At 46.4% G+C, this 19,009-nt stretch overlaps 1 protein-coding gene across 1 annotated transcript in view; it reads right to left on the bottom strand.

Annotated features, from left to right (window-relative positions):
* Positions 1-19,009, bottom strand: part of LOC128721953 (uncharacterized) — a 40,504-nt gene that overhangs the window by 1,506 nt on the left and 19,989 nt on the right. The window contains exon 2 of the mRNA XM_053815763.1: positions 23-4,209. Coding sequence (XP_053671738.1) covers positions 23-4,209 — 4,187 coding nt within the window. The remainder of the gene's footprint in view (positions 1-22; positions 4,210-19,009) is intronic.

Raw genomic sequence — 19,009 nt, 5'->3', positions numbered from 1 at the left:
ATCTCTCTAAGAGGTGACTTACCGAATTTTCCGGTTCGCTGGATAGTTTCTTTTCCACCTTCTTTTGGTGGCACAGTAGATCGAACAGAATCAGTGAACCAAGCGAATGACCCGCCAACGAAACGCGCCCACTGAACGATGGATTGCGCTGACAGAACATCGCGTACAGCCGGTTGAGCGACTTCCCTACGGCATCGATAATGCTTTGGCAAAACATCGGACTGGTATAGAAGAGCACGTCCAGCAACGTGTCGTTGGTGAAGTGGCGCAACTTTGGTATCGAAGGCAACGTTATCGACTTTAACTTTTCGTCCACACCTGACTCCTCCGAATGGAGATCGTCGTGCCAGGATATGGGCAATATCTCCACCCGTCCGACATCACCACGATCAAAGGACGACCGATAGTGGCTTTGCACCAGCTGTGCCGAGATGCTGCGGAACTCATCAACCACTTCCTCTACGCGCCGGAATCGCAAATCGCAAGCTTCACCGATGCCGTGCACCATAAATAACAGATGATCTATCCTCTCCGGCTCGTCTTCGTCGATGTTGAACTCATCGATGCCACGCTTCACAACACGCGGTCGGTTCGTCGTCGAAGGCACCGGCGAATTGCCGCCACCCCACGTATCCGGGTTCTGTGTCTGCAGGAAATGCACGATAACGGAGGGTCCATGAAACACGACCGTTTCACCGTTCGGAATTGTCACCCGCCGGTGCCACTCGCCGGAAGTGGCCGCTTCTTTGTACTCTCGCTCCAGCAAATCCGCTACCTCCTCCTCGTAGGGGACAAACCGAGAGTCGACGGTTTTGTAGAACCAGGAGCACCGTCGCACTTCATTCGCCGGTCCTTTCCAGTAAACCGGCGTTCGGGTGCGTTCCTTGATCGACACGTCGTACCTTCCACCGTCAGTGTGCACAATCACCGGTGAGCAGCTGTCGTCCTCCGGCTCACTGTTGGTTCGCGCCAACAGAACCGCCAGTCCGTCTTCGAGAGCCATTGAATCGGCCATCGTGAACGCGGACCATACGCTCTTGCCTTCCACCTCGCGCCGATAGAACCAATGATTGTACGTTGGTCGATAAGCTATATTGGTCGAGCTTGAATCGGCGATCGAAGTGCCCGTGTTGGTGGTGGTGTCCTGCGCACCAACGCTCGTCGTTGCCATCGCCGCCATGCTGCTGCTTCCGTCGTTCGCGTCGTAAGCGAGTTCCTTGTTACGCGAGTACAAACTTCCGTCCTGGTAGACGGTTGATTTGAAATCGAATAGATTGTCGCTACTGAATATCGGTTCGTTTGATGCGTTTTCGATCCGCGGCACGTCCTGCGCACTGTCCTCACCGAAGCTTACGTTGAGGTTGCTAAAGCTACTGACGTTCGAAACGGAAGTCGCCGGAGCAATGTCTTCTGGAAACGTTCTGGCTTTTGTGGAATCCCGTTGTCCGTTTGCAAAGTCTGCAATGGATTGATCTGAGGAAAGTTTGGTTTCTACAACTGGCTCCACCACAGTAGGTGGCGCTGGGTCGGCAGTTCGGCCGAAGAAGTTAAACAGCGGAACGGAGGAAGTTGTTTGACCCGTCTTGATAGTATTTTCTACGCCTGATTCCAACGGCACGATAGTGTTACTGTTGAAGAAGTCAACAGGATTTATTGCTGGCGCCGGATTCGGGAATGAAATCAACGAAGCCTTCTTCGATGGCTCCTGCTGTTCAGTCGAAAGTGGTTGTGCAGGGAAACGAGATGTTGTGTTTTGCTGAGAGTATTCAAACTGCTTTTCCACTGGGGCAATGGATGATGCAGGATTGCTCGTAAAAAAGTTCACCAAATTGTTGCCGTTAGTATCGTGTTGTCCTTTCTGGACGAATACGTTTGCTTCTTCCTCACGATCTGGATGATGCACTTGCGGCAAGACAAATCCAGCAGTTCCGGATAATTCCGGAAGGAAAATGTCTGCCGGAGGTACCGATCCTGGAAAGATCGTTGCCGGTTCGCTCAAGTTTGAATTTGGACGAGGTGGTGGCGAAAGTACGTTCTCGCTTGACTTTGACCGGCTATCAACGATTGTTTTTGAGCTACCGATTGAAGCAGGTTCTGTTCCAAGAAATCCTGCCGGTGTTCCCGTGACAATAGTAGCAGTAGAAACTAATGATTCTGCGCTAAACACGTTTGTTTGTGGGGCAGAAGGCTGGTTGCCAAGATTGAAAACATCAAATTTGGCCTGGACCGCTTCGACACCAGCTACAGAAGAGGTTTCTTGCAAATCAAACCCTATTACAGGGGGTGCTGCGACTTCAGGAATGCTTTGTTGTGTATAGGTGGGTTCTTCAACACGCACTGCTTGATGAACTTGCTGAGAAGAGTACGGATTGTACGTGGCATCTGATTTTAAACCTCCCACAAGTTGGTTTATACCTCGGTTCCTTTCAGAGTTGACGTTCTCGGGTACCAATGGGTTAACGACAGTTGTAGCCTCAATTACTTCTGGAGGACCAGAAATGGGAGCCGATAAAGTAAGTTGACTAGTATTTTCTAGAATCCGTTCTCCCACAGGCGGCGGTATACATTGAGCTTCTCCAACTGGTTCGAAAGGAGCTCCTACGGAAACAATGGGGTTAAAAATGGAGACTGGTGCTTCCGATTGTGGATTTGCTGATACAATTTGCGGCGTGAATGTGTCCGAGAAGACTTGTTGTGTCGCTACGTTTGACAATACTCCCGCCGGCTGCTGCGAAGCTAGAGGCGGTGGCTGGTTCGGCAGGAATACCGGGCCAGTGACAGGTTGCGCTGCCGGCACAAGTGGATTCTTGTAGCGCCCAATGCCAGATGCAAGGCGTTTTGAACTGTAAGGATTACCCGTAGAGCCAACAGGACGTGATTGAACAACCGTAGGAATTTGCGCAGGCGAGTAAAACACGGGTGGTGGCAATGCAGGATCCAACACAGACGCAGTCGGCGCCGATGGCTCACCAGTTACACTGAGGAACTCGGATTGATTTGGAGTGAACAAAGGATGGGGCTGACTTTGCGGCACAAGTGGAACCGGAACGGGAGCTCCAACTGATGGTGGCGCAAAGTACGAACCAGCAGACGTCTGCGGTGTGTTGTTGAACGTTGAAGGCGGCACTGACTGTACTTCAACAGGAGCACGGAGAGGTTCCGCAAACTGATCTAAGATCGATCCTGACGAAACTGCACCCGCAAACTGCGAAGGTTCTTCCTTCTTCTCACTTCCGAAGCTAGGTTTTGGCAACTTTTCTAGGATATTTGTCGGAAGGTATCCGAAAATGGACGATTTTGCTTTCGAAACAGGTGGTGCAGTATTGTTATCCTCTGTCTGAGTAGTTGGTTCGAAATTAAACGTGTCCGATACACCCGGTGCGGTCGGCTGCACAAATGCGAGTGATGTTGGCGGAGCCGAGCCGAAGGGATGCGGTGGCACAGTGTTTTGCGTCGGCGTTGGGGCAGAAGGAACCCCCGGCTGAGTCGTAGTACTTAGGCCAGGAATATGTGCGTATGTTTTCTTCTTGCTACCACCCAACCGATACGTGTTCGATGGACCGGAAGTGGATGGCGGCGGAACCGCAACCGCAGATGGCACCTGTTCCGGGTTGTAGAACGTTGGTGGAGGCGGTGGTGGCCCAGCTACAGATTGCGCTTCCGAGTGTTGAGGATCGTGTGGTGCTCCAAATGGCTGATAGGTCGGATTGTACGCGCTTGAATTTAATAATGGCCCTGACGACGATGGTACCGATGGTGGCGGTTCGTATGGGTTGAGTACGCTTTGTAATTCTGGCTGCGAACCGTACCCACCGTAAGCGGCCGGATCGTACCCGTACGACGGTGCCGCGGGTGATGGAACCGGCGAACTGCCCTTGATGACACGGCTGAAGGTCGAAAATACCGTTGATGCGACGTTTGGAAGTTGAGCTGCAAATTGAGCGGTCAATGCGGACGTCTGTTGCAGGTACGACGAGGACGACGGCAATGGTTCCCCGTCGTTTTCGAGCTGGCTACCACCTGCTTTGCCGTCCGATTCCTCCAAATCCTGGAGCGGATTGTAATCGATTGTAGGTGGCTGAGACCAAGCTTGAGGTTCGCTGGTCGTATTTAGATCAATCTCGCTGAAGTTGTCGGTATCTTGCGGCAGCTCCGGTACCGTTCCAGTTACTGTTTGCTGCGAGCTAAAGATGACCGGTTTCGGGGTAGCTAAGGACGATATAAAAAAAAAACAAAATAAACACTATTAGTTCTTCTATCCTTATAAGAATGCTTCTAAACTATGCGAATTACATTTCATTTCGTTTAGCTTCGTTTACTTTACACATCTAATCTCTATAGTGACCCATGCTATCCTGCTTTTCTACATCTAGACCTACGTCAACAGTACAACCACAGTACAGAACAGTACGCTATAAATTACGGTCTCGTCAGCGAGGGATATTGCTAAAGCGCCACTGCAGCGTGAATAATAATTGTGTTCCACTTTGCAAACATGTATTTCTTGCATATGTAACACGTCCTGCAATAGAAAAAGGTGCTAATAAGACCAGCATCGGAGAGGACGGACGGCTAAAGAAAGCGATTTTCAAGCGTGAAATTACGGCATGCAATTATTCAATTATGCTAATAAACTTTCTTCTCCTCGTCACCCAACCGTGCAGGTGGGTTGCTTTTAAAGCAAGAAACTATCAATGTATCGCGATTTAACAACGATTTTTACATTGTAGTAGTTTATTGTCACTAATAAATAGAAGGAAAGAACATCCATACATCATGCTTGTTTATAATTTAAGATTATAAACCATTGGCTTTTCTTAAATATAACTTCAGAATAAAAATTTAGATAGCTAAATTTATATGAACGTCAGTTACTTTGTACGCCACATACTCTGAAGTAATCATGTATTTAGCAATTACGACGGAAACCGGCCAAGCCACAGTTAACCGACAACCACAAACCTAACAAATTGGTAATTTCGACCAGCCCTTGAGCTACCCTAGTTTAAAAAAGTACAATCCATTCAACTGCTTATGTCATACCACTTGGTAGACAAACACTCGCACACCTTTGGCAGGAACTAAGGCTTTGCATTTCCGAGATATGGCAACCCATCCCATCTTGGTTTGCAAACACACGCAACGCGATACACCCTGTTCAAGGTTGAATGTCCCAACAGTAAGCCACGTACAAACTAAAAACTTTGAGAAGTATATAGATAATACAGGATTGAGGTACTTGACAGGCAAAAAACTGCGACGACTCCTAAAGAGATGGTAGAAAAAGTTCATGTTGTCTTGGAGAACCACGCCATTTATTTGACAACGAATACATGTGAGATAAAGATCTTTAAAGTTAATCAAATAAATGCCCACAATACAGAAGCTGTTGATTTTTCCCAACCTCGAACGCGCATGTTCCGATTGACACATTTTCCTCTTACACCGAAAGCGAAGATCAATTCGGAGCAGCCGGAAATGACATAGAAGCCGATCGTTGACATTAAACCCCGCGTCCGGTGCGCTAAAGCCGTCGGGCTGGAGATTCACCTTCGGCTTTTCTCCCTTCTATGGCACCAACAGGCAAAAGCGTTTTATTAATTTCCAACACAAAAAAAGGCCAAACAAATACAGAAACTACCATAAAACCGCCGAACCATCGAATCCGGTGATGTATCGGACCCAGGGGATGTCCGATGCGTGAAGAAGCAGTAGCGCGGTGGCTCACTGATTTGCATTGAATCAATGTCTTGCGTCCATTCGTCGACGTACTCAGGAGTAGCAGCAATTTGGAGATGTCAATAACGTCGACGACCGACGCGACGATCATCGTTTCGGTCACCCACCTTCCGAGGTGGACCACCCGTCGTCTTGGAGGTGGTGTCCACTCGAGTCCGTCAGGGACCGTCTCACCTCACCGATCACGCCGAATAAGTGCAGCAGAATGATGTCCGTGCGCTGCATGGCGATCGGTGGTCGGCAAAATGCACACAATGTATTGCGCACACAAAATTGGGCATCGCTAAAGTGCCTTCGCCCAGAAATGGATTCGCGCCCCGGGCGGGACGACAAGATGCAACAAAACAATTCACACCTCGAGCAAATACCGGCGTCCAAAGCTTTGCGCCAGAAGCCACAGCAGCGCGGGCAGTAGTTTCATTTTGTCGGCATTTTCGAGTGAGTGAACATTGTAGTCCGTGACCGCCGTTAGTCGGGGACGTGCTCCAATGCGCTCTGTGCAAATATTTCTCGTCCAGCCCGATACGATCGTCTTCAGCACCGAACGGTGATGATTCGATACGAAGCACATGTTCTAAGTGAGGATCGTTTCAAGTTGGATTTTTGGGGAATTCTTTGGGCAAACAACTGATTTCGACCGACAGTAGGCAAACCCATGGAAATGCCATTAAAATTCGTTTCCTTCACGGTGAAACCAAGCCTTTATTTTGAGGATCGAAAATGATGTCATAGCGAGAGGCGGTGTAGTGCCAAAAATAAAATATACATACAATAATTTTCAAAATGACTAACCACAGGAAAACGACAAATGAACACTTTAGATACATTGGCTTAAACTTTGTAACGCGATTGCCTATCTCGATCGTTGGTTGAGAAGTTTTTTAATGATTTATTGTTTTATCGACAAACGCAAAGCCCTTTCAAACCATCCACTTAGGCAGGCTTAACGGCGTAACATAAAGCACATGCCATTAGACGATCATCTGCTTCCATCTGCCCCGAGAAGCAAAAGCACAGGTCCCGGATGGTGCGAAGTTTCAATCAAAACAAAAATCGAAGACAGACAACTTAAGCCCCCCACGCATACGCGAAGTATGCCGCAGTCGTATCGACCGCCAACAGCGGCATACTAAGCAGAATACATAATTTTTCTTCATAGCAATCGCCGGCCGGTTGGTGCCGGTTGCGAACCGGCTTGGGTTTTATTTTTATTCCTCGTTCGCTTTTATAGCACAGTAAGACACCGGCGGCAACAACACCAAAAATCCTCGAGCACGGGGTCAAGATCAGGCGGAAGTGTGCAATTTCTTCTTCGTGATCTGCTGGACGTTGGCATGTTGTTGTACCGAATGGAGCAGCCTGGTGAGAGGTAAACATGGTAGAGCTTTTACCCTCACACCGGTCGTCGATGTACGACTCGACGCTTTCGCCATATTTATTTAAATATTTCAAAATTGTTTTAAATTTTTGAAACACAATTGTATTTCAATTACAATTAAATGTTATATATATGTTTATAAATTTTTAGCAAAATAGTGTGACTTTATACCAATAAATTTAACTAACTTTATAGAATATTAATGAAAGCTCTAGGAACGCTTTAAAGCTTTTCTTCAAGAAAGTCTTTAGTTTACAGTATGTTGACACCATGCTTGAAATCCTTTTATTGCTTATTTTTCATTCGCATCATTTCGATATCGTGAAGTAACTTACTTTTTAGAAAAGCTGCATTAACAAGTTATGTTGCTGTGTTTTTAGTTTGAAAAAGTGAATTAAATATGCAAAGAAAAACAGAAACGAATCATAATGCACTTCAATGTACGGTAATATGATACCAAAATATCAAAACTGAATTTCAACAACAGATGGCGAGTGACAGAACGTGAACTGTGGTTCGAACACGCGACTGAAATTTCTCTCTTTTCTTCATGAAATAATACAGAGTTTCCCCAAAAAAGGTACGCAAAAACCTGTACTAGAGTCGCAACCAATGCCCGCTGGGTAGCACTGGCGATCTACCTCCTTAGGGGCTGATGATGGCTGAAGAATGAATACATTTCGCATTTCTTTCGTCTCCTTTGTTGAGGCATCATCCTTATGACTGAAAAAATAAATAAATAAAATAAACAAGAACCTCGTTCCTGTCTCCTTCCCATTTCGGGTCCGTAATTTACATTCGCCCGCGAGAGAGTCAAGGAATGCAAAAGAACGTGCTCAGTTTGGGGTAAATTTTTTTCACCATCCTCAAGCTACAGCCGCCGCGGTGACCAGCTGGACAAAACTCATCCTCGATCTCATCCCCATTCTTCTCTTCAACGCCCATTATCTTCCCGCCGAGCCATGCAACACCGCCAATAGTAAGCGCGGTTAGTTATGCGTTCGCGATCGTGAAGACACGTGGAAGGAATTTTTGGCCAACTTCTTCGGCTAGCTGAGATGAAGACGACAAAAGCCTGGAAGCGAGTTGGCGCGAGCATAAAATCGCATATGGTGTGTGTTCGTCTCACACGCATACGGGGATATGGAAACCGCAGGCAATGTTCAAGCCAAACCGGCCTATCTTGAGTGGTTTGCGAAAGGCTCGCGAAAGAGAAACCCGTGGCGTAAGAAGAAATCTGAAATGGATATTTTTTGGATGTGTTTTTTGCGTGTGTGTATGTTTTGAATGGATGTTTTTATCCGTTTTCTGATTTCGTTCCAAATTCTTTGCGTGCTCATTATTTTTCGATTCTATATGAAGAAGTTTTGTTTTTGTTATTTGTCATTATTGTTTTCGTCCCCTTGAGCATTTCGCCGGGTTCGATGCGATCAGAAAGGAGGTTCATCAGTGGAAGGAAGCTAATAAAAGCCGGACCTCCTCGGGCATGGCACGCGATAAAACAAGAGCAAAAAACAAGCCACTAAAAAATAAAAGCTCTTACACGCACACAAAACCCAAAGCTCGTCCTCAGAACTCGCTCGTTTAACAACCGGAGGGTACGTCAGCAGTTTACTTGACGGGAAAGTACGCATGTTGGGAGCCGTTACACTCTTGCCATCACTTGATCATCGAAAGATAATGATGTTGTTCAAGAAGAAGAAGAAGAAAAAGCAAAAGAAGAGAAAGAAAAAACCCGACCACTTGCAATCGTCAAACATGACCAGAAGGCAGCAAATAAGACACTATAATACCCTTTTAAAATTAAAACAAAAAATAACAGTGGTAAACGCATGGCACGAGCTACGCAAAACCGCAACAAGCAAGGCGCGTAAAGCATATTTTATGGCCTTTCTTGTTTTTTCGTTCCATGCGAAAGTATGCAGGGCACACACACACACACACACACACACACGCGATAAATCCCTGTTTGGCCACGGGGCAAAATAACGTAGCAAGCGAAGCTCCAAAAGCCCAAAGACGAGCCTCTCAAAGGCTTTTTTTGTAAAGCAAATGAAAACAGATGGAGAATGGACGACAAAGGATGAAAGGTAACACAAAAATCTCGCCTGCTCCCGAAAGGCTCAATTCGGTAGCCAAGAACGTGCTCAACCACTTCTTCCTGCAGGCTCAACCAGGAACGAGCCGATGCGGGTTTCGTTGCGCCCGTGTTTCGATTCAAACGTCACGAGCCAAAACTCGAAAGAATGGAACGAGCCTGGCATCTTGAGCTTCACGGTTCGCGTTGTGCGTACGCAAGGAGTTCGGAAGGGCGACGCGTTTTGCATTCCGTTGGCCGGTTTTGATTACGATTTGAGGGCATCATAAATTTGCAGCTTTCTGCCAGCGTCTAGTCCTCTGTCGCTTTAGTGTCTTCCTCGAAGAGCAGAGCAGCGTTTGCAGGCTGTATGTGTTATTTTTTTTACATAAACGCCTAGAGCGATCGTTTCTACCCTATGCTTCATTAGTTTCTCTCCTTTTTTGTGTATTCCAACTGTTATCGAAGGTCTAATTCGAACTCACTGCTCCATTATTTATGCCTTCACCTCTACTCGTAAGCACAGGCAGCTCAACCGCGAGTCGCCTTCAGAGCGGGGCTGAATCTAAATATTCGAAAGGACGTTAATGTGTGATCGGGAATAGCCGGCAACATTCTGTTTTTGGCCAGGCTTCTATTCTATCTCCGCGGTCACGAACACAAGATTTGGTCTCATTAGTCGCTCAAGGACACGAGTTGACGATGTGGATGGGTTCTACAGCTGCTACGAGCGGCCAACAAGACCGTCATTAAAATTTATCACAAAAAGGGGAAATCACTAATTTTGTCCCAAAATATGAATACAGGTCTAACGCATACAGATAGCTCGTTTTTAAAGAACATTTTTTACTTTGAGTTATCTAAACGAAGTAGTTCAGTTCAATCTTCACTTTCGTGTTAGTTAATTACTTCTTCGTCCAAACGGTGCTCTCATGACACCCATCAAAAAGCAAATGACGTCAGGGACGACCTGAGATTACGAATCAGACGATGAGCATCCCAAAGCCCTTGACTCGAATTATTCTCCACTCGAAATAACCATCAATCATCCGTTGGGCGGCACTCGTGCTCCCGTACGCTACATTCGGGGACTTTAAGCTTGTTTAAAATGTTTCATCCTAGGATTCAATGGTTGGTCAGTAGTAAGCCAAAATAATGAACGAAAATTAAAATGATCATTAAAAGTGGTAAGATTTAAAATAGATTTAGATTGAAAATTTTTGGGATTTAAAATATATAGATTGGGCTTTTTCCACGATCACAATATATAATACATAACTGGCACAATAGTAAGGAAAATAATCAAATCTAAGAAACTAATCTTTTCACTTACGTCAACCGTATGTAAGTAGTCAGAAAAGAAATTACCTTGAAAAATAAACTCTTCACCCACTCTTTGGGTGCGTTAACGGTTGTCATCAGCAAAGAAACTTTCGTTTGTCGCATACCACACCGATAACAAAGATAAACAAACGCTGCCTTGGATTTCACAACCAACTCGCACATGACTATATATCTACGTACATAAGCGAATTCATGCTTGAGACCCCATCGCAATTGACTCATTTCCATCCGATGATCTTCAAGCTTTTGGAAGGGAAGGTACATTCGAGCACATACAATCTTATCAGCCACTTCCGCCATTCCGTGCAGTCCAACTACAATGGAGTTGGTCGACATTAAAAATAGTTTTCCGCACCCATGCCCATCGTTTCCATGGAAATTGCGCAACGCTTTGTACATTGCTTACAATTTTTCTTCCTTTTTGAAAGGGAAGATAGGTTTCAATGTTAAATTTGTTATCAGCTAGCTCCGGAGAGCTTTTTGAGTCATTGCGCTATTTACTGAGCGGTGTTGTCATTACCCGTCGTCAAAATACGCAGCCCTCGGTTGTTACTACAAAATGCTCCTTCCCATGACTCACCCAACATTTTACATCTTCTGCCCATACCCTCACATTTTAAGTCACATTTCGGAAACGATGGCTTGCCCATTTTGTGGTTCGACCTGCACGCTACACATTAACTATTGTGTGCCAATGTGTTTCCAGGGCGTCACACCAACCGATCCCCGATCGATTGGAAGGGGAATGTAGTCACGAAAAATGTTGCTCTTACTTTACTTCCCCGCTATCTCGGTTTCTCATTCTCTGTCCCACCCATGTAAAAACACTGTCACTGAAATCCACTCCGAACTACACCGACCACAATATCGAATGGAAACAGAACTCGGTACGGATCACCGAAACCAAAGCAGCCAGTTTATGATCGATCGTCGTCCCAACCGGACGGTACACGGTGATATAAGGTTTTATTTTAAGTGGTGCGAAATATCGCGTTACTGTTCTTATTCATGAAGTGTAATTACAACTCTTCATTCATTTCCATTCGGAAGGCATAAATAATTTACGTGGCATTGTATGTGTTTGTGTGTGAATTTATAGAAATGCTTAAGTGCCTATTTAGCCTCCCTGATAAATGTCACTAAAACGACGTGAAGTGCATTGTATTGGCTCATTTGTCGACCCGAATGGTCTCATTTGATTGTGCCGCGCATTACGCTAATCGAAAGACTCATTTTAAAAAACAAGCGACGAACCCCACACGCTGCACCGCAATTACTCAAGCCTAACAAGGAGACACTGTCGCATGTATGTAGATTTTTTCTGCTCGTCATGACATCATATTTTGTATTCCCTTTTTTCCTTGGGGATGATTTCACGGTCTTTCTACCACCCGGATGGGCAGAACCTTTCACAAACGCCTTACGTAATCGGCAGGGAACTGGTTCAGCAAATGAACGTTCGTACGACTACGCGACTGTAAACTCGCACAACCGTGCGTCTCCATCGGGTGCATAGAAATTGAAAGCTCCCAACTACAGCAAAACAAAACAAGTACTCATCCTTATCGAAACGGCTCATTAAGCCAACCATCACCAACTAAGCAGCAAGAAAAGACGGTTGTTCATCATCGGCAGTACGATGATGATGCCCGTTCTACTAAAACAAACCCCATCGACAGGCAAATATAGTCGCCTACGAGCGCCACAACTAGCACGGATGTACTGAAAAGCAATTAGCCCGTGGTGGTACTGATGAGTGAGAGAAGGGCGATTGATTCACAATTTACATACAGGTGCAACCAGTCTGTGGGATGAGGCCGCTTCAGGTTGAATGGGTTTTTCGATAGGATTCGTACCGGATTCACTGCCAGAAGATTTATTCGAAAAGGCATCATTGGCTTCAATTTCAATACAAACGCTCAGACACAACCCTCGGCGACGAACTCAAGCGGTAGAACATTAAAATTAAATTTGTACAGCCTACGAAAACAAATCACACGACCAAAATAGATCCAATTTGATCCGTCTAACATCACCATTAGGTGTGTAAAAAACAAGAATGGTTTCACACATGCAGCTGATTCGATCCTGATCGCTTAACCTTGACTGGAAAAACACTCAACACTACACAATGATAACCATTCACAGCATTCAGTGGATTGTTTGTTTTAGTTCAGTTTTGTTTCCTTTCCTCTACCGTGGATTTTTCTTAAATTCACACCTCTCCCAACGTTTTCCGTGACGGGTTGCAAGCCTTCCGACACGCCTCCAGAGTGACAGAATTTCCCTTGTATTTCCTAACTATTCCTCTCCTGACCACCAATCGTTGTCGTTGGGTCGTCTACCGGCTGTGGTTAAGTTCCGGTCTCCATTAAGCAGTCATACGCGCTCGTTAATCGTACTATTATCAATATGCCATTGTGTTGTGTTTCCTTCTCCTCCGACTATTCCTATAGCATCATACCCCTGGCCTCCTCTGATAGCCATTGTTTCATAAATTTCACGTGTGGTCACATATGCATAGGCAGATGATCACCATTCCAGTAATAATATTCGCACAAACCCCTGTTGAGGTAGGACGGAGATACGAAATTTAAATAATAGGGAAAATAAAAAGGAAACGTTCGGAAATTTATAGCATTCAGTTATCAGTGTTACTTGTTAATTTTGCTATCAAGTATATTAGACGATGCATGAAAGTCCGCATTACTAGTTCATTAAACTGTTCTCTAGTATTTTTGTGCAAGCTATTTGCAGCATGGTTATAAATTGTGAGATTATCTGGTTATTATTGCTTATAGCCTAACTGTCGATTCCAGGAGTGCGCGATGTTTTTCCTCACTCGCTTACACCTATTCGCTCATTTCAACCGGTTAGCAAATTACCCGCTTAAACCAAATCGCTAGCCCATAAATCATTATGATCTGCCCCAATCAACCGGTTAATTGCACGTGCTGCTATTCAAATTAATTAACGGTACGGTATCATCTACCGGTTGGAAATGGAAGGGTACCTCTGGACCGTGAGGTCACGTAAAGTAAACATTTCAAGAACACTCCACGCGGTAGCCTTCGTGTGATTGGATGCGGCTCTACCACGCAAAAGAAAAATAAAAAAAAACGTATGCCTAGAATATTTCCTCTCCGTTTCATCTCAGAAAGATGCTGTCGGCCAGCTGCTGGCGGTGAGGAGTGTACCAGATAGGAGAGGCCCTCGCCCAATCGGTAATTAAATCTTACCACCTATTGGCGGCACCCAAACGCCTCCTTGCTCCGCCACGCCGGTATAAACGATCCAATCTTAAACGCAACAAAAAAACATACATCGACACGATCTTGATCTTGATGCAGGCGAGGTTCGAAACAGCGGCAGCATAAAGCGGGGCGATCAGCATAGCCCAGCAAAACCCAATCGACACGGAGGAGATATTTACGCAAAGTCACATTACCATAATTCGGAGAACTTGTATGACGATCGGAGCCCCACCGAAACGCGAATCAATCTCGAGTGGCGCTCGCTTCGAACCGGTTCGCGCCATGTTTTGAGAGCGAGGGAAGGAAATCTAGAGCGCTTTCCGAATGCGGCCCATCGAGGGACGTTAATGAGGACCGTCCTAGAAGGGACTCTGGGGCCGTAGCGGAGAGGACCAGCGGTTCTCAACGGCAGATTTTCTTAATTAACTAGCCGAAATTCGTCCGCAAGGCATTGTGTCGTGCGCGAAACGGAAGAAAAGTTTCCTGAACCGGTTGTCGACGATTGGTTTTGCACCAGCATTAACGGCGAGAGAGAAAAAAAAAACGAAAGAAAGATAAACAGGAGCGCTTTCGGCAACGTTTTCAAAATGTCACCATCGTGTGTCCTGCACGATGGTCTGTGTCTGGGATGGTGTTTTTGTTTGCGGTGTTGTCTCGAGGCGGCCGTTGAATAAACTTCCGAGGGTCATTTTTTTTGGGGAGACCCATACAAGCATATTTTACTAATTAGCAGGAAGTAGAGTAGCAAAACTCATTACGTAACGTACTATGTACTTCGAACCGCAAGTACCTTAGTGTTTTTTTTTTCGATACTTTGCACCCTTTTATCTGACGATGAGTTAGGCGAAAATACATTGGAGTGTTTTACCTACCAGCATAGAAAATGTTTGCACAATAATTACAAAGGATTGACGAACGATTTTGGAAAAGCTTTCGCTCCAAAACTAGCAAAAATAAATCATAATAAAAAGAGAGGAATGTTACCCTCGCAAAACCACATTCGGAAATGTTTTTTGTAAAATGATCGAAGCATCTCAAAACCACCCAAAAATGGGATGAAACATCCAACGCGTGAGCGAATGAACGAGCCGAAGCGATCAATGTAACCCGAAGGCAAAACCCCCCTTTTCGAAGGCTCCACCATCGCGAGCCACGGTGGGGAGGCTTGGATTGTGCACGCGTGTGCGAGCGAGCGCGCTCGATGCACACACGAAGTACGAGAGAACGAGAAAGAGAGCCCCGACCGAACGGCAGCGAGCGCAACCAAACCAAACAGAATGAAAATTCCTGGCTGCTTAATATCGTTCGCTTTCAGTTTCATTTTAGCGCCCGACCGGACTAGAGGTGGCTGTTTGCTCGTGCGCCCTTAAAGCTAACCCTTTTGCCTAGGGCTCACATACTCGTGTCCTCTAAAATCGGTTCTCTCCGTTGGCCGCCATCGCGTTTAGTGCGGGAGCATCATAATGCACGAGTGATTGAAAGCGCAGCAAAAAAAGAAAGATGTAAGCTGCCCTTCGTGGTGTTCGATTAGTTTTTCCACAGCAGTGTGGCGCGTACGTGCGTGTGGGGGAATTTTTCCAGCCACAGCATCATTCTCAGCTGGGTTCGCAGAAGGTTCCATGTGGCAACCTCGGGCAGATAAAAACACGCAACACCTTGCATTCCGAAAGGTTGGCAACAACACACGCGCAAAGCCGCATGAAATATTAGCCGCTTACAAAAAAAAATGCCATAGCTCAAGCTCGTTCAACCAGTACGCAGTGAATTCGTTCCAAGCGCGATCGATCCAAGTGAAAACACTCGAGAAGGGATAAAACGGGATAATACGAAACATTCGGGACGAATCAAATACAAGTGATGCAGTGCTTAAGATGGAGAAAAAAGGGTTGAAAAAGCGCAGTGTGTTCAACTGCCAGGGGCCAGGTGCATATTTTGGCGCGTGTGTGTTATCCGCAGTTCCGTCGGTGTTGCTGTGTCGATCATCCTGTTGTGGTACCGTTGATTAAATACCTCGAAAAAGTTGCGGTTGACCGCATCGAATGAAAATAAAATTACATCCTTCGGCCACAGACGAACGAAGTGGCGCAAAGGTCTACAGGGAGTGGACGTGGTGGATGTGCGTTCTCTTCTCAACGGCCTCAAGCTTCTTCTCATGCATAAAACACCAAAGAGATGCTAATAACGTCACACAGCGCCCGGTTACAGCAGAAATAAATCGGCAGTTTGTGCGAACTTTGCCGTCAGTGCAGCTTCCCTTTTTGACAGGCGTGTTTCTGAACGTGTTCGTGAGACAGGACATGTGTGTGTTGTTGCTCGATAAGAATGAGAGTGAGTGGGGTTTTGCAGCCCACAACCACCCACTCACCCATTCACCCACCCCGCCCAAACGGTGCCGCTTTGATCGGTGCGCCATTGAGCCGGTCTTGCGCGTATCTCGCGCGATCGTAGCCGGAGATTGGCAACCACGTCAACCGCGGAATGCAATCGATCTACGCGCGTGGTACGGTGGTTCAGCTCATGCGGCAAGCTGACAAACTACGGCACCCGGTACGCCTGTACACCGCAGGGTTCGTCCCCGACCGGTTGAGCCACTCGTCTCGAAGGGACTCTACTGCACGTCTACTGAATCGTGGGTGTTTGAGACTGACGTACTAACCAACTGCCTGGCATGGCATGACAGTGCATGCCCTACTGCAACAAAAAGGGCACTCCGTTATCGCGCCAGGATGTATGCAAGGCACGAACGTGCGTGCCACTCACGCACCTGGCGTTGAAAGTGACTCCTTGCTTCATCGTGGCAGCTTCGATGGTTGCCAAAAGTTACGAGGCAGGTTTTTTAGTTGTTGTTGCTGTTGATTTTTCGGTCTCACATCCATCTCGCCCCTATCTCGCCCACACCCTTCTAAAGGGGGAATTCCACATTTTTGCGCTCCTTCGCTGGAAGTCGTAAAGCGACCCATCCTCCGGTCGAATCCGACGCAATCCGGAGCCCAAAAATATCTCGCCCATGATTCGCTTTCGCCAGAGGCCCGAAACCCGAATTTCGGGATCCACACGCCGAATCTGAAGGAAGTGAAACATACACACACACCATGAGGCGGAGGAGAAAAAATCCTTCTTCCGCAACCCATGCTCGACACTCGCTACCTTTCCCATCCCTAGCGACTGCTCACCCGACGGCCGGTAGCACCCGGGAAAGGACCGGTTTTTGCTCCTCGAAAAGCGATCGCTAATGGCGGGAGAGCGATCAGCGAAAGACGGCCGCGAAAATAACGCGACTGTCACGCGGCCACACTGACCCCTGACGATCGGGACCCAAGATCGCGGACTTGGCGCGTTCTCCTGGCCGGGTGACAAACGGCGTGAGGAAGGAGGGAGATTTTTGTAATAAAAAAAAAACGCACACACCAAAACATATCGAGCAGCGAACTGTTGTTTCTGCATTCGGTCGTTGGGCCGATGGGTTGGCATGGTTTAAGCATTTCACCGGCCGTTTCTGACGTGGCAAATGGAGTGAATTTCAACGAAAAAAAAAAGCAAACCGAGCGGCAAGCCAACGCAAAGATGAGATGAATAGGGTGACGGCTCTGGGGTGCTGCTCGTCGTCGTTCCGGAATTATTTCAGACGGAAAAAATGTCAGCCCGCAACGTTCCCGAACCAAAACTACCGTTTTCGCGGCCAAAGGAAGCTCGCTTTTCGAAAACGCGACTCCGACAGGAATGCAATGCTGTGGGAGCGCGGTTACGGTACATTCCATATTTTTTATTTTTGTTCTACTCCTTGACCTCCCTTCCACTCTCCCTCTGTGTCCGTTACACCTCGTACAATCCTCCAGCTCTCTAGTAGCCACTGGAAATGCACCAACCTGAGGGGCTCCATTTTTGGGTGTGATCGTCGAATTGGACACTTAAGGGCAGGACCGGAGGTGAATGCAACTGAGGTCCGGGGTGGGGATGGTACGAAGAAACAAGGCTCAATTATCGTGTGCCCCCAGTGCAAGCACTTTGGGCTTCCCCTCTTGAGACATGGAATGGGCATCCTTTCGCTGTACTGCCGTTGCTGTGCCGGTTTCGTCCAACCCAGTTTTGAAGGAAGAAGAAAGGAAAAATAAGTGACAAAAGGGGGAAGGAAAGAGTGGGTCCATTCAAGAGCACCAACCGGTTCATTGCAGAACAATTTAAAATTAATGTAAAATTTGATTGACGCATTGATGACGCATCGATCGACGGATGCTGTACTCTATATGGCGTGTCCTTACCACATGACCTACCTATGTTGATATTTTTTTTATTATTTTGAAGTTTATTTCAGTTATTTAAATACCTCTTACACTAGCCCCAAAATGCTGGCAAAATACACATGCTTTAAGCACCAATTACAAAAGTCTGAACAGAAAACATTGTGCTGATCCTTTACAATTTCCCTACATGATCAACAGTCACGTAAAGCCGCCTAGTGAGATGCTTACTGTAATCAGTTACACTAAAAAATTAATGCAACTTTCAGTAAAACGAATTTTAAGGCTAAATTGAATATTCCCTTAAAAAACTGCCCCGCTACTAACGCTAAACAATGTGATGTACCTTTAGCGATCTTTTACATCTCTGCAAAATGTAGGACGAGACTCTCTCCAGACACTTCGTGTCGACGTTATTGTTTCTATAATAGAGGTCAAACGCTGCTCGAAATCACACCAAAACCGGAAACTCCAAAGATACCGAATCATCACACTTCAAAACAAAAACACTAGACACACTAGACACACTAGACAAACGGGCAGGAGAGTGTGCTCGGTACAGCCGATTCAGAGAACACACACACATACACTTGGACCCACCTCGACTCGAGAGCTAATAGGCCGGTTTAGACCGGTTTCGTGATTCGCTACCAGATGATCAGCTAAGTGCCAGATCAGCTAGCTCCACCGATTGCAAGCGTGTGACTTACAGGTGGTTGTATCTGCACCATGAGCAGCCATTAGAACACTTATTGGAACATTATTGGCCGATGAATATCACGGAAATGGCGACCGGTACCTAGGTGTAGCAATGTAGCCGTTAAAATTTACTTCAGAGCGAATAAAACACCATCGAACCAAAAGTCACATCCATTCTTCAAGTCCTTCGAAGTGCCGGTACCAGATCACATGCCTCTCCACCGGCAGGCAACCGGTTTCTCGAATGAATATGCTAATATCGCGCTGAGCCCTCCAAAAA

Source organism: Anopheles nili, chromosome 2 (assembly GCF_943737925.1).
Source record: "Anopheles nili chromosome 2, idAnoNiliSN_F5_01, whole genome shotgun sequence".
NCBI lineage: Eukaryota > Metazoa > Arthropoda > Insecta > Diptera > Culicidae > Anopheles > Anopheles nili.
The sequence above is the reverse complement of the archived record's forward strand: the minus strand, read 5'-3'. Positions and strand labels throughout refer to the sequence as shown.